This window comes from Panicum virgatum, chromosome 2N, assembly GCF_016808335.1.
Source record: "Panicum virgatum strain AP13 chromosome 2N, P.virgatum_v5, whole genome shotgun sequence".
NCBI classification, from domain to species: Eukaryota; Viridiplantae; Streptophyta; class Magnoliopsida; order Poales; family Poaceae; genus Panicum; species Panicum virgatum.
In genome coordinates, this window is record NC_053146.1 from 29,166,282 (window position 1) to 29,192,220 (window position 25,939).

The following is a 25,939-nucleotide window of genomic DNA, read 5'->3' on the forward strand; positions in this document are numbered from 1 at the left end:
TTCTGATCTTCTATAGGTCCATATCGCTTGCGAGAGCAGGTCCATATCGCAACCTCCGGCGAGGTAATTCCCTCAACAACCAGAGCTGATGCGCCAAGATGCATCCCTGTTTCATCTCTTGCCACCGCGGCCATGGCTGCAATATCTGAATTCTTGGATAGGGCTACATCAACATTAATCTTCAACACTCCCTGAGGAAGTGGGATCCAGCGCGGCACCTGAGGCCTGATCCTCTCCCCTTGTCTCTGTTTTACCTCCATAGGAGTAGCTGTTTCCAAGTCTGATAAGAACCAATCAATAAAATTATGAGTAGATAACGGGCTTTGGAACATCTCCTCATGAATGGCTTTCCTTCGAGCATACCAAATCGCCCACATCGTGACTGTCAAACGCACAAGGTCTTCATGTCTTAAATTTGCCATTGTGTCGTGTAGCCATCCCCTAGCATCCTCATGACTTAGAAATTCCAACACAGGTTCACCTTGCAAAACCCAGACACACTTGGCCATGTTGCACTCCAGCAAGGAGTGGCGCCAGGAATCCAGCCTTCCACATATGGAGCAGTTGCTGTGCTATGCCATATTTCTATGATAACGGACATCTCCGATCGGGATCGATTGTTTTGCAAGTCTCCATAAAAAGACTCGAACTTTGGAAACAACTTTGACACTCCATAAATCTGTCCAGTCCTTATGTTTTGCTCTCACATCTGACTGACCTGGGTTGTGATCAATCCAATCAGTCCTTTGCTCTCGGTTAGACACCAACATTTAGTACGCAGAACAAACTGAGAAAACTCCTGATTTCTCATAGTGCCAGGCCTAAAAATCCTCCTGTCTTCGAGTGGATAGGGGTATACTCCTGATTACCTCCCAGTCCATCGGTATGAAGTGGAATTTCAGCTTATCCAGATCTCAAGACAAACTCACCGGATCGATCAGCTCACTGACCACTTCCGGTGGTGTACTGCTCAAGCAGCAGATCGGCCTCCTCACCCGTTTCAATTCTTTTAATCAGACCCCGCTGTAGAACTCCCTTACCGTCAATGATAGCTCTCCAAACTCTGGATGGAGATGGGCCAAGTTCTGCGTCAAGAAAGTCTGCATTAGGGAAGTAAACTGCCTTCAACACCCACGCGCTGATCGTGGCCGGCTCCTGCAAAATGCGCCAGGCCTGTCTCGCAAGCAGTGCAAGGTTAAAAAGCTCAATATCTCTGAATCCCAATCCTCCCATATATTTTGGTTTTTTCATCTCCTCCCATGCTACCCAGCATGTCTTCCTCTTCCCCTCCTTACTCCCCCACCAGAAGCCTCGCAACAAACTATCGATATGCTGGCACAGCCCTCTCGGCAATCTGAAGCAAGACATGGAGAAGGTTGGCACCGCTTGTGCCACTGCCTTGATGAGCACTTCCTTTCCACCAGCTGACAGTGTTTGCTCCATCCACCCCTGGACCTTCTTCCAAACTCTATCTTTGAGATACTTGAAAGCTCCATTTGTAGCAGTACCAACATCCGTGGGCATTCCCAAGTACTTCTCACTTAGAGCTTCATTGTGCACATCCAGGGTCTCCATGATTTCCTCTCTAATGCCGCCACTCACCCCCTTGGCAAAGTGTATAGAAGATTTATCCATGTTGATCCTCTGACCCGAGGCCTAGCAGTATGTGTTCAACACATCCATCACCGTCTCCGTACTCTCCCTGTTTGCCTTGAAGAACAGCATGCTGTCATCCCTGAACAATAAGTGGCTAACCATCGGGGCCGAGGCAGCCACTTTAATCCCACTAAGGCTCGATGACTGAATTTTGGACTTTAACAGGCACGAAAGGCCCTCCGCTGCTAACAAGAACAAGTAAGGCAAGATTGGGTCTCCCTGACGGATTCCCCTTGTCGGAACAAAGCTATCCAGACGATCTCCAATGAATAAGACAGAAAAAGACACCATAGTGACCAGTTTCATAATCCTCTCAACCCATATCCGGTGGAAACCCAGCTTAATCATTACAGCCTTTAAATAGCTCCATTCCACATGGTCATATGATTTCCTCATGTCCAGCTTCAGCGCACAAAATCTGTTATCTCTTGCTCTCTTCTTCTTCATAAAATGCATGCACTCCTAAGCTGTAATTATATTATCTGTGATAAGTCGGCCTGGAACAAAAGCCGACTGTTCCTCAGAAATAATCTTCGGTAGAACAGACTTCATCATATTCGCCATCACCTTTGAAGCTATCTTGTATATTACATTACATAGGCTAATAGGGCGAAACTAACCCAGTTCCTCCGGGTTCTCCACCTTTGGCATTAAAACAATGCACGTGCAATTAATCAAAGATGGATCATCCTCACCTCGCAAGATGCGAAGTACCACTTCAGTAACCTCGTCACCATAGAGCTCCCAATGACGCTGAAAGAAATGTGCCGGCAAACCGTCAGGCCCCGGCGCTTTAGTGGGAAACATCTAAAACAACGCCCTCTTTATTTCATCTTTATCAAAAAGGGCCACCAAACTCTCATTCATAGCCGCTGTCACCTTGGCTGGAACCGTATCAAGGACAAGGTTCATATTTACCGTCCCCTCTGACGTGTACAGCGTCCTGTAGAAATCCGTTGCCATAACTCCCATCTCCACTTGATTATCAGTGAACTGACCATTTTAATTTTTCAGCTTGGAGATGTAATTTCTTATGCGTCGCTGACTCGCCCTGAGATGAAAGAAGCAAGTATTCCTATCACCTTTCGTCAGCCACGTGATTCTGGAGCGTTGCTTCCACATAATTTCTTCTCTATGATTCAACTCCATAATTCTCTCCACCACTTTAATTTTCGCATGAGAAGGTCCCCCAGCCTGCGTGGTGTCTGATCTCATCCTTTCCAGTTCCTCATTCAAAGCTTTAAGCTCGCGGCGAACATGGCCAAAAGAATGAGCTCCCCATTCTCTCAGACTACCCGCCAAGCGAGACACTTTCTCGTTTAGCTCCTGCAGAGTATGTGCCTTGCTCCTCCCTGCCATGTTTGAGCCAACATAGCAATAAAATCTTCATGAGATTCCCACATCACCTCGTACCTGACAATCTTCTTCTTTTTCCTTCGCCGATCACTCTCATCCTGCTCCCATCGGAGCAGTATTGGGCCGTGGTCTGACGCTGCTCCAGTAAGATGTGAAACCCTTGCCTCAGAGAAGCGCGAGCACCAATCCGTCGTGGCTAGAGCTCGATCAAGTTGAACTCGGCAGTACGAGCCACCTGCAACTCTCTTTTCAAAGGTCCAGCTCCTTCCCTCATAACCGAGGTCATGAAAACCACACACATCCACCACCTCACGGAAGCCCGTGATCTGTGCGTGGCTGCGCTCTCCCTGGTGCTCCTCCCTCAGCAACACTTCATAAAAATCACCCATGCACATCCAGGGGAGATGCGATGAGGCTTTGATAAATTTCAGCATGTCCCACGTCTTATGGCGCTCGGCAGTTTGAGCATCACCATAAACACATGTCAATCTCCAAGGCTCCTTCTCATACTCTATCACAATTGCATCGATATGATATTGCGAGTATGGTAAAATTTCCACTCTAGTTTTATTTTTCCAAAAGATACCAAGGCCACCACTGCGACCTGAACTACCGACAGCAAAGGAATTGTCATACCCTAGAGTACCCTTTAACAACTCCATCCGTGACTTGTGAATCTGAGTTTCTAAAACACATAGCACGGTCAGGGCATACTTCTTCGCAAGATTGCGAAGCTCACCAACTATCGCGGCATTGCGCAAGCCGCAGCAGTTCCAGCTCAAGCAACTCATTGGTCCCGGTGGCACTCCGACTCGGAGCCCGCCGATGAAGTAGGACAAGTGCCCTCTTTTATCTTCTTTTGCTTCTTCTTATCTGCCGCCATGATCCCACCCCTGTTCCTACTCCCGCAGATCAAGCTGATACCCTGTTAAGGCTGGGAAACTGAGTCACATCAGTCCTTTGGTCAGCCCGAGCGAAGGACGACTCAACCGGACGCGAGGAGGAGGACCGGTGTCGGTGGAAAACCTTTGTCGGCACAGATTGCCGCTGAAGTCGCCAAGCCCTAGAAACCTAGGTCACGTCAGATTTTTTTGTTGGGCTTTTGCTCAATCACTCACACACGCCACCTATGCTAGCTGGTTCCATTCTGATCCGGAGAGGCGAACGTTCGAGACTCTGGGCCGGGCGGATTTCCAAGGCTCATCATCAGCTTCCGAAGTAGATGATGTAGCAGTAGCACCGGTAGTAACAACTGAAGCTTTTCGTTTCTGCATAATGTTCTGTATATTTTTTCCTTCCTTGCACTTGCAATTTTGTTTTCTGCCGAGATGAGCAATGGTCTCAGATTCTGATTTCTTAATTGGAGAGTGACGTGTAAAGAAGGGAAGAAGACAAAGTGGCGTGTAACTTTGGCGGTGGCAGTAATTGGAGAGCCAACAAAATTCACCGTCTTTACGGTTAGAAGAATTACATCCAGTTGATTAGGCAACCGTTACTGCTAATAGCTTGTCTCTAAATTACTTTAATTAAAATAAATTTGTTTTAGTGATTAATCTTCCAACATATCGAAATTAAACCAGTCTGCATAACACATATTCCTCTTATTGCAAAATAAATTCTAAATCTTCTAATATTTGTATTTTCCGTGATATTTTGTGTATGCGGAAATAAACCAAATTAGAGAAAGGTACTGCGACTAACAAGATCCTGGAGATTCAGCTCTTAATGCTAATTGGGTTACTCTTTTGCCTGAAAAAGGGTGATGTAGGGAGAGATCTCATCTATTCAAATTCGCGCTTTTGCGTTTTTGTTCTGTGCAACTTTGTTTTGGCCAATCAATGCCTCAACTTCCTCTTCATAGCTTTCTGTTCCAACTGCATGCGAAGACTTTGGGTCTCTACGTTTAACCTCAATATCCATACTTGTAAGCTACTAAGTACTAACTCCAAAATATACTATTTCGCTTCCAATATAAAGCAAGGTGTAATGTCTGCAATCTAAACAGAAAAAAAATACTATATTGTGAGAATTTCTTAAACATCTGTAATGTCATTTTCCGCTGAAAAGCATAAGTGTAATGTCTGCAATCTAAACAGAAAAAAAATTACTATATTGTGAGAATTTCTTAAACATCTGTAATGTCATTTTCCGCTGAAAAGCATAATTGGCACGCCTTTGGCACGCCCCAGACACTAGTGACAGTAATTCACACGGCAACACTTGAATCAGTCTCAGTTATTCTAAAGTGCATACTTGCGAAATTCGGCAGTTCCTCATGACAGTACCAGGGCCATATAATAAAAAAACACAGCAAACACCCGACATCTCTGAATTCCACATTCACGACAGATCGACAGTAAAACGTATTACTCGGTTCAGATGTCACATTGCTACTAGTAAGCTTTTAAACCACTACAACGTATTACTCGGTTCAGATGTCCACATTGCTACTAGTAAGTTTTTGAACCACTCGTGATACGAGGGCATAATATCATGTCAAGCGCTAAAACGCTGGACGCTCATCAGCAATTGCATGTAGACAGAGCAAAGATCAACAGCAGGTACCAAGGTTTTGAACAGGTGATTTGCTCATGATGAATCTTCAGAAAAATTGATAGCAAGGTCCCAGTAGTGAGGAACAGAAGCATCAGCAAAAACTTTCTTAGCAGCAGCCTCACTCCGGCAGTTGTGTACAATGAACCTGTGGAAGGCAGGCTTCGCCACGCTGCCCTGCCAGACCAAGGCACAACTATTCACAGGCTTGTCAGGTTCCTCTTCAGCATCATCCTCACCACTAACTGCAGCTGCCCAGTCTATCCGGTTGAGCATGAGCTTATTGTACCTTTTGATTGATTTCTTCCCTCCTTCAACAACCACAACACTGATACCATCGGTGATGACTGCAGCACCAGCTAGCCTATTCTCTTGTGCATTGACATCGACTTTGAAGCGTGTCTGTGGATGGGACAGGTTTCTGATCTTGTAAACACAAACTATTGTCTCCACTGTATTAGTTGGATCATCAAAAAGCTTCCGCTCTTTCTTCTCACGGCGCTCAGATGGTGTGAGCTTGCGGGCAATGTTGCGGTCTACATGAGCCTGCTCACGCTCTGCAGCGGCAGTTCTGATTTCCATCTCCAGCCGTGTGGGATCTTGCACAGCTTCAGAGCCTAGAACTTTCATAAGATTGCTCATTTTGACCTTTGGTTTGGGTGGCTCCAATAGGCCTTGCCTAATCATTTCTTGCCTATCTTTTTCCTTAGCAAGACGCCTCTGTGTTCTCAGCTTCTTCTGCTCTTTTTTAGTTAACTTCAGTGGCTGGGGTGGCGGTGGTGCCAGTTCGGCCGGTGGGTCTAATGGCTCTGGATGTTCCACATATATGGTGATCCTGTCCATATTAAGCTTCTCCACAGTGAAATCCTCATATGTGGCAGAAAGTAAAATTTTAGCATCCCTGAAAAGAATGTAAATTAGTTACCATCCATTGACTGAGTATAATAATAAAAAAAAACCAATAGAGGAAGCAAGATATAACCATGGCTCAATGTCAAGAATTGCTTCCTTCTGCTTTTGCTTTGGAGCTCTCATACCAGAAGCAACTTCAATAAGGTTTGGGTTCATGTCTACTTCTGCCTTTGCCTTCGCGAGCTGTGCTTGCTTTACTTTGAGCTCCTTAGCTTGTGCTTCACCAAATTGACTCTGTAATCAGAACATTCAAGTAAGGCACAAGAAATAAGGATAAGGATAAACAACCAAAAAAACAATCAAGATTCACCCATACATACCTTAATTCTATGCAATTCAGCCTGCCTAGAGAGTTTTCCCTCTTCAACAAACTGAAATCCTGGCCTTTTAGGACGGAGGAGCTTGATTTGGTTTATGCCCATCCTTTCATCAAAATGAGCACTTGATTTTGCCAGAGAATCCAAGTCTGGCTTGATGATTTGAAAAGCCGCCTTCTTTTGCTTGTTTATATTGACCTAGCCAATGTAGAACCAATAGTGGCAGTCACCATATGAACAGATCATGGATAACATTTTATATGAAGCTTATTGTAACAAATTTTACCTTTAGAGTACTCAAATTTGTTGGCTTTGTCATGCTGATAACTTTTCCCTGCTCATCAATTTCCCTACCCTGAGCATCAAGGCGAAGGACAGGAGCCTTGGGAGGTCTTTGAGGCACAGTAAGTTCAGTGGATGTACCGGGAAACATGTTGATGAGAGGAGCAAAGTGTGGATCTTGCCGGAATCCCATCTTAGCAGCAAGCTCTTGTGCTCGCTTCACTGCCTCCAGATTAGGAATGCTTGTAAGACCCGGAATACCAATTGCATCAGCTGCGGCTGGAGTCCCAGAGACACTACTCATGGGCAGGCCAGAAACTGGCCCAGTATGCTTTGCTTCTCCTTTAGAAACAGTCTGTGTTTCGACAGCTGTTTTTGCATCTTCTTTTTTAGAAACTTGCATATCAGTACTAGTAGTGCCAAGTTTATTAAGCTGTGCAAGAAAAAAAATAGAATAATTAAAAAGTTATATTAAGAAATTGGGGCAAGGGACTGAGAACAGCTGTGACTTCTTACCATGGGTAGTTTCTTGAGTTTCTCTGACAGTTCCTTCTTCAGTTGCAAAGCTTTTTTTGCTTTGGCTAAAGCATCAAGAGATAGATTACTATTTTTGCCAGCAGCTGAGGTTGCACTTCCATCTGTACTAGATTTTCCAGTAACCTCATCAGATCTAATACTAACCCCCTCATTTTCATTGTTGATAGTAATCGAAGATACCTTTGAAGACACGGAAACAGATGATGACACTACAGCAGGTGCGGCATTGAGCGGTTGCTGAGAACCATCCTGCAAATTAGAGATGCAAATTCAACTTATAAAAATACACTTGCAAAATAAAGGAGCAACAATCACATGATATGTGGCACTTCAAAAAAAAAAGTAACAAAAAAAACAAGGCAATCAAGTACTAACAAAATGGTGCAAGTAGGATATGTAGAATAACCAAGAAAAATACGGCAACATCAAATCAATGCTGACTGCTGATATGACTTATATTGCATTAGAAGATAATGAAGTATTACATAAGCACTTCACTTTACACCACAGCTTTGACAGAATCGTGTAACACCAAATACAATATTAGTATAAGTAGTCAGCAGGAAGATCATAAAAAACATAGGCAAAAATACTATGGCCTTCCTCAAAAAACTTGATAATCAAAATGTCCCTCAAATCCTTGAAAGGTATCTACACTATCAATCATCACTGAACAAACATAAACCAACAAGGGACTACATAAGTCTTGAGTGACCCATTGGCACATTTCTCTAATAAGAAGAAAAAAATACAGCACGGCAGAAGCCATATGCTTCTGAATTTAATATTCCAACTCCAAAGTGCCAAACAAAACAAACTGTACGCTTATACCAACACAAAAAAAAAGTCCTAACAACGAGTAAGGCAGCATTGCCATAGCTACTTGTCTGCTTGCTTTTGCCTTTCCTCTAACTGAATCTAAGGAAAATAGTCAACATCATAATCACAACAGCCACTCAAAACAAGCCACAGAAGCTGTTCATCTTCTGAGATGATTTCACAAGGGAAACTCAAACAATACCACTCAATCGAGATGGTATAAACTTTTTGAGCAGAAAAGAATAACCTTAAATCACAACTGCTGCAAGAAAATAGTCGAACTCTTCAAATCATCCAATACCCCGTGAACTAACAACACGGCTGTGAACTAACACATTCGTTTCTTAACCTTACCATAGCTCACTTGACAATTGTGACTACCTTAATGGCATATATTACTAGCATACATTAGCAGTAAGTTGCCCAAGCTCTAGCAATCAACATGAAAACACAATGAACAGAACTAAGCAATAAAGTGTAGGAACACTTACACTATGCGCGGCACCACTCTGTAAATCTCCATTAACTGCTAACTCCCCCATCTTCTGGTCACGAGATGAGATCTCCTTGCTCCCCTTACTCCTCACATCACCATTCTTCCCATTAGCATCAACATCCTCAAATCTCCGGCGCTCACGCCTAGGCCTCTCCTCCTTGGGCGGAGGCGGGTCCACAGAGGCCCTAGCCCGCTTGCCGACATCTCGGTCGGTCTCGTCCCCACCACCACCGCCACCGCCCTCGTGGCCCTTCCGCTTCCGTGACGAGGACGGCGGCTCGCGGTCGGCAGAGTCGCGACGCTCGATGGACTCTCGCGGGCGGCTCGACGAGCGTTCCCGCTTCGCGGAGGGCGGCGGGGACTCCGACGAGGACACGGAACGGCGGCCATGGCGGCGGCGGTCGTCGCCGTCGTCCCCGCCGTCGCGGTGGCTGCGGCGGTCGTCTTTGTTGCGGTGGTGGCTGTGGCTGTGGCGGTCCTCATCGTCGCCACCGCCGTCCTTTTCGCGGTGGCGGCGGCGGCGGTCGTCATCCCCGCCGTCGTGCTTGTTGTGGTCGTCGGTGTCGTGGCGGCTGCGGCGACGGTGGCGGTCGTCATCCCGGTCGCGGAAGCGGTGGTGGCCGTCGTCGTCGCGGGCGCGGCGGGAGGAGCGGTCGCGATCCATGGGCGGGGATGGCGAGGCGATAGCGGGGACTAGGGTTTGAGTCGAGTTCAGAAACGGGGAGGAGCGGACAGAAATGGAGGATCTGCGGACGCGTCGCGTGCGCTGGGTTCCGTTCCTAAAAATAATTAGGGCATCCTTTAGATGCACACTATAAATTTTTTAAAAGATAATTTTTCATATTTGAAAAATTAAACATAGACTAATTATAAAATTAATTATAGAACTCATCGGTAAACTATAAAAAAAATTTATTAAGACTAATTAATCCATCATTAGTACATATATACTGTAGCAATTTAGTATCTAATTACGGTGTAATTAAACTCATTAGTTTATCTCGTAATTTACAAGTAAACTATACAATTAGTTTTTTTATTTCATCTAATTTAATACTTTATGTATGTGTTGCACACATTCGATACGATAGTTTTGGAATTTTGAATTTTGCATCTAAACCAGACCCCTATTGCGCAAGTCACCGACTTCTGTCTGCTTAAGCAGTGGGCCCTGGCTATTTCTGGGCTGGGCTATGCTTAAGCAGTGAGCCCTGGCTATCTCTGGGCTGGGCTATGTTGCAAGCCAAGCCCGATCCACGATGCGCTACTGATTTTTTTAATTTTTTCCATGTTCAGGCATAGGGATGGCAACGGGTCTAAATCCATCGGATTTTGCCATCCAAACTCAAACCCAAACCCATGAAAAATATTTGAACCCACTAAAAAATTCATACTCGTGACGGGTTTAAAATTTTGCCCGAACTTAAACCCATCGGGTTAGCAGATACCCGTGGATCACCCATGGGTCTACGCTTTACAAATTTTTCTCATGATCAATAAGTTTAATAAAGTAAACATCATTGTAACGTATTGTGAGTAAGAAATCTGTGTTCAAAGATTTTTTAAAGATAATAAAAATATAAATAACAAGTTCTATATTTAAATGATCATAACATCATACAAAGTCAGAAATCCATCATATGCATATACGAACGCGACAACTGCATAGCGACTGTTGGTATATTTGAGCGTCATGGAGAATATGCAAGAATGTGGTATCTACGGTTCAGGCTCATCCAAGAACACAACACCGGTAGAATCAAGGGTAGAGAGGACTATTCAGATTCAAGGGTTAAAACAAGAAAAACCTAAGTTTAACTATTTATGTCGAGCTTCAACGTCGCCTGGATAGACCAGAAATTCTTATATTGGCTACTATCGTGCAACCGAACGTGGAGGATTACAATCTCACAAACAGGGGTGTCACCACCTGCAGTCTACCTCTACAAACCGTGGGATGCTACAACAATCGAATTCTAGTCTAGGCACCACGCCAACACTGTTGTTTACTAGCTCCAGTTCTAGTCAAGAACATTCGTCTTTATCGGGAGTTTTAAACTACATCTACCCACTGGTGAACGCTCAATCCAGTAAACAGTTTGAAAATACTAGTTAACTTGATTTAAAATTATTGAATACTGAAGAAGTCACTAACATTTACAATGACCGATAAGCATCCGTCGAGGTATAAGCAGAGAAGAGTGCCGACAGACCCGGCACTTCCCCAACTCCTCCTCACTCTCTCCATATTTTTCCTACACTCCTAGGCTGCCTAAGTACCTAAGGAGAGCTCTCAAGCTCGAAGTGAAGAAGAGAGGTGAATGGTGTGGTGTGTGTCTCCATTCTCTACCCCCTCTTGTATTTATAGGAAGGAGTTATGGGGTCTTCACGCGGCATTTGCAGCAGGGGAGGCACCTCAAGCCGATGTTAGGAAGCTACCAGGAAGCAGCAGGACAAAGCTGAAGGTCGGTGAAGCCAATCACTGTTTCAACCGACTAGTGGGGCCTACCTCTAGCCACCGTCTTTGGGCAGAAAGCTTCCAGGAGGGTCCTCTTGGCCTTGGCACATGCCTAAGCCTATGTAATGTCGGTTTCCTTACTTTGGTGGGCTCTTTGATCCATGTGACGACATGTGTCGCGCTCTGATTCGTCGAACTTTTGTTTCTTGGATCATGACCTGCCACCTAACTTCAAGTTTAGCTCAAATTCACCTGCATACAATTTCAAACCAGCATATGTGGAATTCATTAGTATTTAATCCTCTTCTACCATTTATTCCATCTTTATGCATGGTTTTCATGCCAGAGTTGATGGTCAAAACGAGTCAAATTAGACCGTCAACAAGATCACCCACACTTAGTCCTTTTCTCGTCCCGAGTAAAGCCTAGGACTAAGGTAGAATGACCACTTCTTGATAAAAACACACTGCACAAAAGTTATTCTATACCTCACCTTTATTTGTGAACTTTGAAGTGTCTGCCTTGTCGTTTTGGATTGTTGAATATTGGAACGATCTGATCCAAGTACTCTTCTAGCTTTGCTGCAAGTTTGGGGATTTTGAAAGTGTGACACCCTAGGTGTTCAAAAATCATAATTAAGCCAACTCAATTAATTTACAACATAATTATGAGGGCAAATAATTAATGGAGGCAACACATTTGAATTTAAACTTAATTTTCCAATATAAGTAATTCATGTAAAGGCGTTAAAATCAAAAGTTATCAAATTTAAATGAAATTTCAAACAAGTCACAAATATAAAATGGATGAAAACAAGTACCTTTAGTAACATGTGCTTAAATAGATTTCAGCCAATTTCCATTTAAAACAACATCAAATTTGAGGTCTTTTAATGTAAAATGAAACATTTAAAATAATTTGCAAACCTTCGATCAAATGAAAAGTGCATTAAACAAAAAATGTAGATTTTGAAAAATTGAACAAAAATGGTATTCAAATGTTTTTTATTTGAGTTTAGGAAGAAGGAGAAAATTATAGTTTACAATTTAGTCTCACAAAATTTTAGAAATCACAAAAAGGCCAAAAACTCAGTTTTCTCTCTCTCCTCTCCTCCGGCGCCCGTACGCCGGCGTCCCGCCGGGGAAGCGGCCCTGGAGCGCCACATGGCCGTCCAAGTGGACCCCCGCGCCCCTGGTTTTCGACCAAACCGGTCCCCATGGTGTTTCCCTCGCGCGCCACACATCCCGGACGCCCGAGCGGCCGCCACCTCGCCACCGGCCTTCCCAGCGCCGCCACCTCGATGCCGGTTCGTCCCAGGCCAAATGACCCTGCCCCCAGTCGCTCAATCCCTTCGCCACTAAGCCTCCTACACTATAAATAGCCCCCCAGGCCGATCTCGCGCGCGCTCGCCGCCATTTCCCTCTCCGCCTCACGCCATTGCTCCAATGAGCTCGATCTCGCCATGGAGCGGCCTTCTCCACCCAGCATTGCCTAATTCGACCACTGCATCATCTTCCTCGTTGCTCGATGGTGCCCTTGAGCCCGAAGCCTGATGCCCAGGACCACCGGAGCGACCTCACCGACGTCAACCGAACCCGACCGCCGCTTCTTGCCGCCGACGAGCTCCTTCCCGGCCACCCCAACCCCGACTTCTAGCACCAAAAGGTGCGCACAGCTTCCCTCTGTCGATTCCCCCACTTAGCCCCGCCGCCGAGGCCGAGTCTCGCCAGAACAACGGAGAGCGAGGCTTTGCACGAGCTCCAGTGACCAGGGACCTGCTTGTAATTAAAAAACTTGATTCCAGGGGCTAGTTTGCAAAAAGTACATGAACTTCTAGATTCAAATCAATGAACTTTAAAAATGCATAGAAAATCATAAAAAAATGGTAAAAATGCAAATCCAAATGCTTTGGAATCTATCTATCTACCTATACTATAAAGGATGAAAGAATTGGAAACAATTCTCAACAACATTAACCAAGCCATCCCTCTCACAAAACAACTTTTTAAGGCCCACATGGAAGGATTGGGTGCTTGACAGGATTTGGTGGAAGACAAAAATAGCATCAAAGGAAATGTTTCTGCCCAAATCTCTTTGTTTTTTTCTCACCGTGCGGCCTTACCCACCCGCCTGTACCCACCCGCCCGCGCTTTCTTTTTTTCATCTAGGATCCGGGGCAAGCAGCGTGTCAGACCCGGGACAGCGGCACAAACCTGTCTAAATCTTTGTGTTCCTTGTACCATCGAGTTCTAGAGCAGTCAATCCCTACCTACAAACCCTACTGCTAAGGGTATCCCTAAGCAGGCTTGGCGGTAAACACCGACAGCTGACGCGCCAGGTAGGGGATTCGACGAGTTCACCAATGAATTCGATGGCCGGATCAAGCAACGCCAACAGCGTGCCAGAAGGCACGACTTTCGTTTTCGGTTCCTGGGCTTGCACGGCTGATGGAACGGGAGGTTTTTCCAGCCACCTTGTCACGCCTAACTCGCCTAAATCAAAAACCCGCTCCCAACTCGCCGGCATTCGCAAGTCCGCGGATCTCGACGAGAAAAGAGCTCCACCCGAACTCGACTCGGACAACCCAGAAAACATGTCAGCTCAAAACCGAACTCCTGGTTTGGTCGAGTCTGACATAAATTCTGATTCCGAAAAGCCTCACTTTTCCAAAACTCTTGGAAAATACCTGGCTCATCTCAAGACAATCAAACGCTCTAAGATCAAAAACTCAGAACTACTCACCGGAGTAGATCAAGTTTCACGATCAATTGAGGGCTGCATCAAACTTGCAGAAACCGCTCTCAGCTGATCTGCGCCACAGCAGAACCCTAAAGCACCAAACCCACTGCAGAAGAGGTCGGGTGACATGCTCTCAGGGATCGATCGGGTAAATTCAAAGCTTGCTAACTGCATTAAGGAGGTTGAAAGCACTCTGCAAAACAAAGAGCAGAAATCGGGAGGAGGAATCTGCGGGGGAGCTGGTGAGACAAACCCCCGGCTTGTTCGGATAGGACCGTCTATCTCTAGGATACCTCAGAGCCCTTCACCGAAACCTGCTCACACTCGGACTCCGAAACCAGTCGAGTCCAAGTTCGATCAGGACATTGATCTCTTCATGAACGGTCTCGAGAACTTTGAACCGTTTGACGATCTTGAAGAGTGGTCAGACAACGCCGAGCTGTTCATGGACGCTATGGCCAAACCAACCGAGCATGCCGACGCTCTTTGGGAACTGGCCAAGCTTAAAAAAGGAAAAGCCAAGGCTCCAGAACAATCCAGCGACTCAATCTATGACAAACCCTGGATTAATGAGCCTGAGGGGCTAACTCCTACTCAATCATGGCTACAATGGATGAACGAGAACACCCTCCGTGTAGAGATGGGCATACCGCTTCTCGCTCACCCAAAATATACATACTCAAAAATCGGTGGGCTAACCGACTCCGAATCCGAGTACCCCTCCGATCCGGAGGAACAACTGGACGACCTAATCTAGTATAGTAAACAAGTCGAGTCCAACTCGGCTAAGAACCTCAAGTTCGATCAGGACTCCCTCCCTAACCTGATTATATATGCAACGCCGCTAGGACGGACAGTGCACCTCAGGAAGGTACAAGATCCCAACACTTCTACCTCACAGCAAGCGGATCTGCCCTACCAACAGAGTACTCCTTTAGACCCGTCCTCAAGCAAACGAGACCAAGAAGTTCAAGACCTCTGTCGTGAAATCCTCATGGTTCGTATCGCCGAAGAACCTGAGGGCGATCCCACGGAGCGTCTCAGCCTCGACGACTATAATTCTGATGATTTCAACGAGTACCTTTCTGACAACATGGAAACTACTCCTCCTACAATCACAGAAGCCCAAGTCGCTACCAAGGAGAATCTACCTGCTCCTCCTCCTCCTCCAGCGGTGACTGTCACCGTCCAACTGGACGAGTAGCATCCAGTAGAAGATCTCTATGAACGACGTCGCCAGCTCAACCAGAAGAGGGCGTTCAGGCGTCAGTGCCTCGCTAACACCCTACAAGAACAACAAGGCGACAAACTACGACTACCCCAACTACGACCTCCGCAGTGTGATCAACGTTGGGCGCGATGCGCGCAACGTCATCATCTCAAGAAGAAAGGAACGGGAGGAAGTCGAGGCATACAGCCCTTCTTCCAACTATCGCATCCCACCAAAGGCTTCTGCATCTTTCAAGAAGTACAAGACGGCAACCACCAGTACCCGTCCTCAGGGTAAACTACGCACCCAGCATCAAGCTGAATCGTCTCAGAGCGGAAACAAGATCAACAAAGTACTGCTATGCAAGTGCTTTATCCACCCAAAGAGCTCTCACACGATCTTCCAGTGTGACTCACTCCGCAAGGCCCTTGGGGCACCTCTCCTAAAGGAGACACCACCAATAAATCTAGTCGATCTCTGCGTCGACTAGTGTTACTAGTCAACCATCATATCGACTAAGTTCTTTTTTCGAATAAGTCTTATGGAGTCATATAAACCATTGCTCACGTCCAACGAGCAAGGGGTAGGTCTCAAGAGTCAGAGTCCGTCACTTTACAGCTATTGTAATTTCAACAAATCCAAATAAAGTTGATTTCTCCTATATCGACTACTTGGCTCTCGCTCACACGACCAATACCCCACCTCGAAAGTCTTGCTCAGCATTAGAGCTGCTATCGAGTAGTTTTTATGGTTCTCACTCGAGTGCTTTTTTGACATTTACGTCTTGGGCAACCCGACAAGGTTCGTACCTAACAGTTCTGTCCTAAAAGACACTCTAGTCCTCCGGTAGGACACCCTACTCGTCCTGCTCGAGTAGGTCTTGGATACTCTTTCGGCACCTTCATCTTGGGCAACCCGACGGGGTTAGTACCTAACAGACTTGCCCTAAGAGTTACTCCAGTCCTTGGTTAAAGGACACCTTACTCGCCTTGCTCGAGTAAGTTTTGGATACTCTTTTGGCACTGTTGGCGCTCCTTAAGTATCCATTTTATCCCCTGTTTAACTTTAATAATGGCATGAATTTAATATCAAAATCACTAACCATCCTAACCTCGGCCAGATTATTGGTCGTTTTTGCATTTGCACATATATTTTGGAGGTACTTCGTTTTTGCAGGTTTTTGACCAATTTTGGAGCATGAATCGACGAGGCCCATGATCACGCAATAACATGAAGAAAGACGAAGGCCAAAGCACAAGCAAAGGACCAAAGGCCATGACGACTAGAAGCCCATTCATGCACATCCACCCTCCAATGAAGCCCAAAGGACAAAGCCCACAAGATGAGATCGAGATACTTCGGGGCTAAGCAAAGCAAATAGGGATTTAAGGAAGGATTCTCCATCCTATCCTTTCCGTCAAAGAAATCTCGAAGATAACGATGTCCAACGGGGTGCAATCGTGAAAGGTATAAACTCCAGAAGACTCCAGAAGACTTGGGGAGAAAGGAGGACGCGAGGCGGCGAGAAAATGGGCCAGGCCGGCCGGCCTGGGCCCATTGAGCCGGCCGGCCCAGGCCCTTTTCTGGGAGTCTCGACCTCCCCTTCGACCTAGGGTTTCCTGAGGCTATTTAAAGACCCCTCCCCTAGGCTCACGTAGAAGATCATTCGGGAGACGACGTCAAGGAGCAGAGAAGATAGACGGACACCTCTCGGAGAGCCGAGGGTCGTGCTAGTTGTCTAGGGGCTTCCCTAGCCATCATGGGAACCTTGCAAGGAAGACCACGTCGGAGTTCTGGAGCTAGGATCATCAAGATCAAGGTAGGGCCCCGGTTGTGATCTTGTGATGTACAATCGTTCATGGTGAAGTTACTTGTGATTCCGAATTTTTAGCGACCATGTTCTCTCTTTCGATTTCGTTCTTTTCTTTGGGTTTGCTTCATCCTAGATCTATTATCGAGATAGATCGCTTAGCATGATCTTGTAGTCATGGTTGCTAGAGGTTCATGGCGGAACTACCAAAGGGGGTTCGACTTGCTTCAGGGTGCTTTCGTCCAAAGGGGGGCGTCGTGACAGGGCGTTGCTTTAGTAGATGGGGTATCGAAGGATCGGATTGGAGATTTTGGATTTAAAGATGTTTTTCATTGAGATTCACATCTGTCTTGCTTCACTACATCTGGCTTGAACTACAACATATGCATGATCTAGGTGATCTAGATTGGTTATCTCTAACTTTCTCTTGCTACCTTCGGTGTTTGCTGTTTTAAGTAGATTAGATTCGTTTTACACCATCTCAACACAAATGATTCTCTATGTTAGTAGATCGTTTCTTGTATCTTTGGTTCCGTGGATTGATAAACCTTGGGGGAATACTCTAAGGGAAAAGCTACATGATCCCATGCGCTTGCGGTATATAAATTGGGGCGCTAAGGAACGTCAACAAGCTTTTCTGGCGCCGTTGCCGGGGAACCATCGATTTAAGATCCAATCTTACTTGCATTCGTAAATATTTCTTTATTTTTCTTTTTGACCGTTTTAGATCTCTTATTTTTTTGTGCTAACTAAAAAAACATATCTATTCCATGAAAATCAATCTAATCTAGAGTTTGCTTTATTTTGATTTACTTTTCTTTTATGTTTTAGATCTTGTATATTCATCTTTTAGATCTCGTATATATTTTTCTTTTCACTAACCCCTAACAGGAGATGGATGGGAGCCTCTCCAACAAACCCAAAAATTTTGTGGATGATCCAGAAAAAATTTACTAGCAAAGGAGACGAGAAGCACGATCAAGAAAGCTGGAACTAGTAGATCCAAAAGAAGAAGTCGCCGGTTCATCGTCTTCACCTCAAGCGACTCCATCAACAAGTCCAAAGGAGGCGCCACTTCACCGAGGGATGGCGCTACCGGAGCAGGAGCGTACGATCGGAGGGCTATGCACTCCGGACATTCGGGACTTGCCGATCCAAAATCTCGACAACATCGGAGTTCCATTCGAGATCAAGACTTCAATCATAAGGATGGTGCAAAGCTCGCCCTTCACTGGAAAAGAAGACGCTAATCTACATCTTCAAGCGTTCCTCCAACTATGCTGCACCTTCGACATGCAAGGGATGACTCAAGATCAAATGAGAGCGAGGCTCTTTCCGTTCTCTCTACTTGGGAGAGTGCTGCAATGGTTTCATTGTCTACCGGCACACACGGTGCAAAATTGGGAGTCCTTGATGAAGGAGTTCATGATGGAGTTCTACTCGCCAGGCAAGACCCAAATTTTGCGCAACAAGATTTCTACATTCGCGCAAGCCCCAACGGAGACTATTGCGGAAGCCTATGAGCGCTTCAACGACTACATCTGCGCCGTACCTCATCATAAGTTCTCAAGGGAAGATGTGGTCCAGAAGTTCTATCAAGGCCTCACTACTGCATCAAGGGGGATTATTGACGCATCGGCAGGAGGATCGATCATTGAGCTCACGCCGACTCAAGTTTTCAAGCTATTCAAGAAGGTGGCGGACAATGACGCATGGGAATCATTGGGGCGCCTACAACCACTCCAAGCCGTGGGCGCCGCGAAAAGTGTATTGCAAGTGGAACGTGAAGAAGTTCTAGAAGGGAAGTTCGACTCGCTCATGAGAAGGTTGGAGAAGATGGAAGTGGAAAAGAGAGAAGCCCAAGCTATTTATTTGAAGGCGGCCGAAGCAAGGTCTACATGTGAAGAATGTGGAGAGTACGGCCATGTCCAAAAGAATTGCCCGGAGGAAGCCAAGATATTCGACTACATGAAGAAGGGAGAATGGATCTCGCAACCCAACTTCCGCTACGGGCAAGGTAGACCTCAATTTAATGCAAGCTCTTCCATTCAAAACTCGGTGCCTCTTCATATACAATTGAAGGAGTTCATGGAGGAGCAAGGCAAGATCAACAAGGACACCGTCACCAAGTTCAAGGCTATGGACAAGATCTTGGAGAACATTGATGGCAAGGTGAAGGAGGTCGGGAGCTCTAACCTTCAAGTACTCAACATGATGAAGATGCTATAAACGCAAGTAGCCCAGCTCGCCGGACGCTTATCTAGCAACGAAGGAAAATTGCCCGGGCAACCTCAAGGTCTGGAGACGGCAAAGGCAATTCAAACTCGCTCGGGAAAGGAGACCGAAAAACCCGAACATGCGGCGGGAGCAAGGAAGCCTAAGCCAAGAGTTGAAGTGGAGACCATCATCAAAGAGAAGGCGCCTACTCCTACGCCAGAGATAGTCACCGAAGAGCCGGAGTTTGAAATAGATGATATAGATAGACACCAAGATTCTACCGCCAAGGCCACGATACCGCAAAGGTAAACATGAAGATGAGCAATTCAACAAATTTGTTGACATGGTACGCAGGTTGAGCATCAACATGCCGCTCTTGGACGCTCTAGAAGTTCGAACATATTCTCGCTACTTCAAAGACATCATGGGAAACAAGCGTGAGATACCGCCAAGCACCGTCAAGCTAACCGAGGAGTGTAGCGCGGCAATCACTAATGAAGCTCCTGAGAAGAAGAGGGACCCCGGATGTCCTACCATCCTTTGTTCCATTGGATCTCTTATGTTCGAAAGAGCACTTTGTGATCTCGGCGCAAGTGTGAGCGTCATGCCAAAGAACGTGTTCGAGAAGCTAAGCTTACCGGAGCCGGAACCCACCGCCATGTGACTAGAGTTAGTGGACAATTCCATTCGCTATCCTTTGGGAATCGCCGAAGACGTGCCCGTGAAGATTGGAGAACACTTAGTCCCCGTTGACTTTGTGATTCTCGATATGGGAGAAGGGAGGAAGGTGCCTCTCATACTTGGGAGGCCTTTCCTCAAGACCACAAGGGCAAACATCGATGTTGGCAAGGGGGAGATCAAGTTCGACATCAATAGCACCACAAGCGAGTTCAAGTTTCGTCCACGCTTCGAGGTATGCAACATGATCAATGTCAAATATGTTCCGCCTCACCGCCGTGTCACAGAGGAGAAGCTGAAGAAAGAAGAGGAGCCGAACAAGAAGGAAGCGAAGAAGAAAGAAGTCGTCCCGTCCATCGCGACAAAGAAGATCGCTGCACCCGTCAAGATAAAAGCTAGAAGCACGCCTGTGAAGACCAAAAAGATGACTAACCTGGAAGACAAACCCGCACCAAGGATTGTGTGGAAGTGGGTACCCAAGACTGCAGCGCCATCACAGAGCGTTGGTCCGAAGTGAAGAAGAAGAAAGTCTAGCTATAGACTATAAACGAAGCGCTTTGAGGGAGGCAACCCGTTCGTCGAGTCAAGAATAAAGCTGCCGGGAGTTCAACCCGTTCGTCGAGTCAAGAATAAGCTACCGGGAGGACAACCCGTTCGTCGATTTGGGTAAGTGAGTCAAGAATTTTGCTACGCAAGAACATGATAAACTTTTGAATAATTGGTCATTCGGTCGAACAATTCGATTTGGATTTTATTCGCTCGGTCATTTCGATGTTGATTCTTAAACCAATGACATGAGCCATCCTATGATTTATTTGCCTCTTCTTGAGAAAGCTACATACAAAATTCCATACCTATTTCTGGCAACCGTCCTCTCCATGACGGCCGGACCAAGTTGAGATAAAAGACAAGAGTAGAGCCGTGCTATGTTTATATTATTTAAATTCTTGATGCGTAGGTTCGCTCAAACATAGAGAGAATTTTCAGTTTCATAGGACTAGAATTTTCCTAACTTTAATTGTTCCCTTTTTCAAAAATTTCTCTCTCATTTTGGCAAAAATTAGAACCTAAACCCAAGACCCACGGTTGAATTCGAGATTGTTCGCTATCAATTCATGAAAGTGAACGGTTCCGGTGCAACCAAAATTAATGTAGTCAGAAAATATTTTTCGACTTACAAATGTAAAGATGTTTTGATTCCCCTCTGATTATTCATTTAAGCTCATTGCATGCTTTGAGTTAATTCTGAAATTTTGAAGTTAGTGGAGGATTCAACATCTAAGCATGATTTGGAGAGGGTTTATGTGCTTGATTAACATCTATTAATCAAAGTGAGTTCACGGGAAGGAATTGTGCTCTCTACCTACCACCACATGCAAATGATCCAAAGAAGGGAGCAGCCATGCATGGGACGGACATTAAATTTTCAGCAAAGATGGCACCATGTGATGAATGATGAAGTATGGGACAAAGTGAATGACACAAAGTGAAGAAATAATGTTGCAAGTGGATAACAAGGACAAGGAAGGAGTGGTGCATGGGTTTTGGATGGTGCAAAGCATAAAAGATGTACTGGTCAGAGGCAAGAAATTGCACCACGAAGTCACCAGAGAAAGATGAAGTGGAGGAGGGCCAGGAACACCCTAGGCCGGCCGGCCCCATGGCCCTAGGCCGGCCGGCCTGGCCTCTTTTTAAGTCCCCTGGTGCTCCCATTTCACAGGTATGCTCCTCACTCAATTCCTTGTTCGTATTCTTCACCCAGAAACATAAGCTAGAGCTCTGAAAAATTCGTCCACCAAAATCAACTCCAAAAATCTCAGAAAATTCACCACAAATCCTAGTTTGCTCCACTCTTCGATATATTGTTCTCCCACTGGCAAGAAACCCCCGGTGTGCTTATTTTTGAGTGTGTGCAACAAAGAGTCACCATGAGTGGCTTCATGAAGTTCGTCACCGGGAGGAGAAGGACGCGTTCATCAACACCCGACGCATCGGCAAGTTCTTCGCGGAGGCACTCGGTCTGGGTCTCCGCGGAGCATGGAGGAAGACAACCCCGCACCGAGGAGTGACATGTTGCTCCTTGGTGGGATGAGAGACCCAAGAAGCTCCTCCATGAGATTCACCGAAGGGATGCCACCTCCTCCACGGCGTTCGACAAGGTCATCTGCACCACCACCATACAAGCCCAAGCATTCTGAATATGGGTTTACCATCTTGTCAATGGAAGAAGAAGAAAGGCTCAAGTTCATGAAGGGAAGGCTGCGAGCAAACAATGATTTTGATGATGAAGCATTGGAGAAGTTGGAATTCCATCATGACATCTACAAGCTCTTGGAGAACATCGGTTGGAAGTTATTTTCCGATGGTGTTATGGTAGACATGCAAGAAGAAGTGGCTTTGGAGATGTTCATGACACTAGAGAAAATAACAGAGGTGGTGGATGATGAAGAAGTGCCATGTCTAAAATTTCGGCTCAAGAATGAAGAAAAAGTCATCATCTATGGAGAAATAGGGAGTTTGCTCGTGTTCAAAAGCAATGCAAATGAAATGGTGGAAGTCGAAGATGGAGAGCTCGATGAGTTTTGGACGAAGATAGCAAAAGATGTCAATCGCCAAAGGAAGAATATAAGTAATGTGATCCTCCAAATATTCCACTCTTGGGTGAGCAAAAGAATTCTTGGGAGGATGAGAGAATCAAAGGTCACCAATCAAGAATTGAATTGGATGTATGCAGCATTGGTGAAGAAGCAAGTGATTGATCCCACCTACATCATGGTTGAAAGATGGATTTGTGAAGCATCATCCAACACGAGAGAAGTTGGTTCGGGGTGTTATCTTACACTAATAGCCTGAGCCATGAATCTGGGGTTAGCGGTGGTCCAAAAATATTATGTCCCGGGAAGAGATATAGGGATTGAACTTTTGAGGCAAGGCCATTATATCGGAGGGGATGAAAAGAAGGGATTCACTATTTCCGAGATGGATATTTCCCTCTCCAATCAAAGGCTTAAATTATTCGCAAGAGGAAGGACCGATTGGTGAGTTGAAAACATTGGAGCAAAGGTGAAGAAAACAAAAAGAGGAAGGTTGATTGAAGAAACATCGGCGCCGGCACAACAAGAAAATTTAGAAGTAAAGCTTCCACCACCAAGTTCCACTTATTGGAGGAATGAATTTCAAGGTGCATCAAGTGGATAAGGACACCCGCAAGGATGGACGAGTCAATGGGAAGGAAACCAAGATCAAGCATGGGGGCATGGTATGGCGGCGCCTCCACCGGTGTACCCGGCGCCCCCACCATTTAGCAACTATGGCTACCCACCCGCATCATACCAAGGAGAGATGCCCGACCCGTCATTTGGAGCACAATTTTTTGACCTCCCTCAACCGGAACAAGGAATGAGAATCATGGGTGCCTATGCAAGAAGAAACATGGAAGACATAGACACCATCCGGAGGCACACAAGCCAACTAGAAGATGGAACCGTGGGAATTGCATATCAAATGGGACTTCTAGGCCTAGCGCCACCGGAACAATTTGATGGAGGAGCATTTCAACAATATTATGACCAAGGATACAACGCAAGAGGCAATCAAGGAGAGTGATCGACGACAAGACCATGAATAAAATGTGCGCACGTGTGGTTTGGATTTTTCTATTTCTTTTCATTTATTTTCAGCATGTGTGCAAGCTTGTGTGTGCGTAGCAATTTTCTGTTTTATTTTTTTTCAGCATGTGTGCAATTTGCTTTCTTTTGCTTTCATCTCCATGATAAATAAATGCATCACCCACGCTTTAATGTTATGGTTAGTAATGATGATAGAAAGTTTGTGCCATGTTAAAATATGATGATCGTTGCCGCCTTGTCTACTTTCTTGTGCTTGGTTTATGCATGTTTAAACTAATGCTCTCCCTAACATGATCTGAAAAATTAATTAAATGCCAGGCTAATTCAATTGTGGAGGTTATGATAAATTAAGACCCACATCTTTCTATTCTTGCTCTCTTACTTAAGCTTGTCAAGGAAAATTTAATTCGGATTTAATTTTGAGCTATCCTTGTCAATGATACCTTTTGCAATTGCTCTACCCTTCTAAAAGCCTAAATGTTATATCCGGACAAACCATAGAGCAAGATTTATTTTCAGGTGAATTAATTCAAGAATTATCTTCTTTGGTACGTGACTAAGAAGCTGACCATTCCGTATTTTTGTGTATCTCTCTTTTGCTAACGATTCTATCCATGCATTGTGAGTTTCTACACCGGGAACATCGCAAACCTCACTGGATATCCACCCGTAACCAAAAACATCTCTTTGTGAAATGCCTCCTTGACCACAACCTATATATTGAGTATATATTATTATTTCGACGGCAAAACAATGGAATCAAGAGCAAAATTCAGTAAAACATAAGCTTGGGAAGCATCAAAGAGTTCGCAGCAGAAAAATCAGAAGAAGTGGAGGCCTACAGGCAGTAGGCCGGCCGGCCCGATATCCCTAGGCCGGCCGGCCTGGGCCTTTTCCTCCTCTGTTGGCATCAATCTTTTACGAGGAGATGCCCCCATTGAATTCCAAAGTTGAGTCCAGAGAATTGATACGAGTTTTGTGCACTCACTCCATCAGATTATCAACACTTCATTGCTTGAGGACAAGCAAACGTTCAAGCATGGGGGGAGGTGGAGTAAGTGCATTGTGTTTCCAACGGTTCTGAGGAGGAAAAAGAAAAGAAAAGAAAAGAAATGATGATGAAAAGCTCCTCGGTTCTGTTTGCTTCATTAAACTCCAAGTACTTTGAAGATTATTCTATACTCAATTATTCCAACCATGTGCAATCCGATAACAATGACTTCAGTTGTGCCTTGGGATCAACCGTTGCCATTTGCACATGTCCACCATCTAAAGTGTGTGTTCCATTCTCTCCCTCTCCACAAAGAAATTATTTTCCAATGGTCTTTTTGACGAGTCTCGGTAAATCCATAAGAAGTATTTCTTGTTTTGATAATATCTTGATTATAATATCTTTTGTTAGGACTAACCTTTCCAGAGCTCCAGATAAAGCCTCACACATATATATGAGAGAAAGAAAGGAGAAAGTTCTAGCAAGTTTGAGAGACAAGATGAGCTGAGAGTTTCCATGAGCAAATTGCAATGAGGTTTAAATTATTGATCTTGGTTTAGCATTATTTATGGAACAGAGCATGTGTTTAATAATTGTGGTGAAGCATTTAACTTGTATCTACCTTCCACATTGAAAAAGCTGGTTACAACTTGAACTATTAACTGCAAAATATTTTTGGGAGCATTGTGTTTTCTCGTGTATGATCAAGTGCAGGGATTGGACACCGAAAGGCAATACTGATTTTTATCAAAGACTTACTCGAGGAACGAGCAAGGTTTAAGCATGAGGGGAATGTTGGCGCTCCTTAAGTATCTATTTTATCCCCTGTTTAACTTTAATAATGGCAAGAATTTAATATCAAAATCACTAACCATCCTAACCTCGGCTCGATTATTGGTCGTTTTCGCATTTGCACATATATTTTGGAGGTACTTCGTTTTTACAGGTTTTGACCAATTTTGGAGCATGAAATGACGAGGCCCATGATCACACAATAACACGAAGAAAGACGAAGGCCAAAGCCCAAGCAAAGGACCAAAGACCATGACGACTAGAAGCCCGTTCATGCACATCCACCCTCCAATGAAGCCCAAACGACAAAGCCCACAAGATGAGATCAAGATACTTCGGGGCTAAGCAAAGCAAATAGGGATTTAAGGAAGGATTCTCCGTCCTATCCTTTCCCTCAAAGAAATCTCGAAGATAATGACGTCCAACGGGGTGCAATCGTGAAAGGTATAAACTCCAGAAGACTCCAGAAGACTTGGGGAGAAAGGAG

General features: G+C 45.2%; 1 protein-coding gene across 3 annotated transcripts; it reads right to left on the reverse strand.

The window, feature by feature from the left end:
• Nucleotides 1-5,232: 5,232 nt before the first annotated feature.
• LOC120660184 (protein RDM16-like) lies at nucleotides 5,233-9,688 on the reverse strand. Of its 3 annotated transcripts, XM_039938587.1 has the most exons (7): nucleotides 8,924-9,688; nucleotides 7,794-7,862; nucleotides 7,593-7,714; nucleotides 7,081-7,509; nucleotides 6,798-6,992; nucleotides 6,548-6,711; nucleotides 5,233-6,466 (listed from the first exon to the last, which is right to left on the reverse strand). In XM_039938587.1, the coding sequence occupies exons 3-7, from the start codon at nucleotides 7,593-7,595 to the stop codon at nucleotides 5,602-5,604; spliced, it is 1,656 nt and encodes a 551-aa protein (XP_039794521.1). In that variant the 5' UTR covers nucleotides 7,596-7,714; nucleotides 7,794-7,862; nucleotides 8,924-9,688; the 3' UTR covers nucleotides 5,233-5,601. The 3 variants fall into 3 exon arrangements, with proteins under 3 accessions (XP_039794521.1, XP_039794520.1, XP_039794522.1); XM_039938586.1 differs by having other exon boundaries at nucleotides 7,593-7,862; nucleotides 8,924-9,683; XM_039938588.1 differs by lacking the exon at nucleotides 8,924-9,688 and having other exon boundaries at nucleotides 7,593-7,719; nucleotides 7,794-7,806.
• Nucleotides 9,689-25,939: the final 16,251 nt, after the last annotated feature.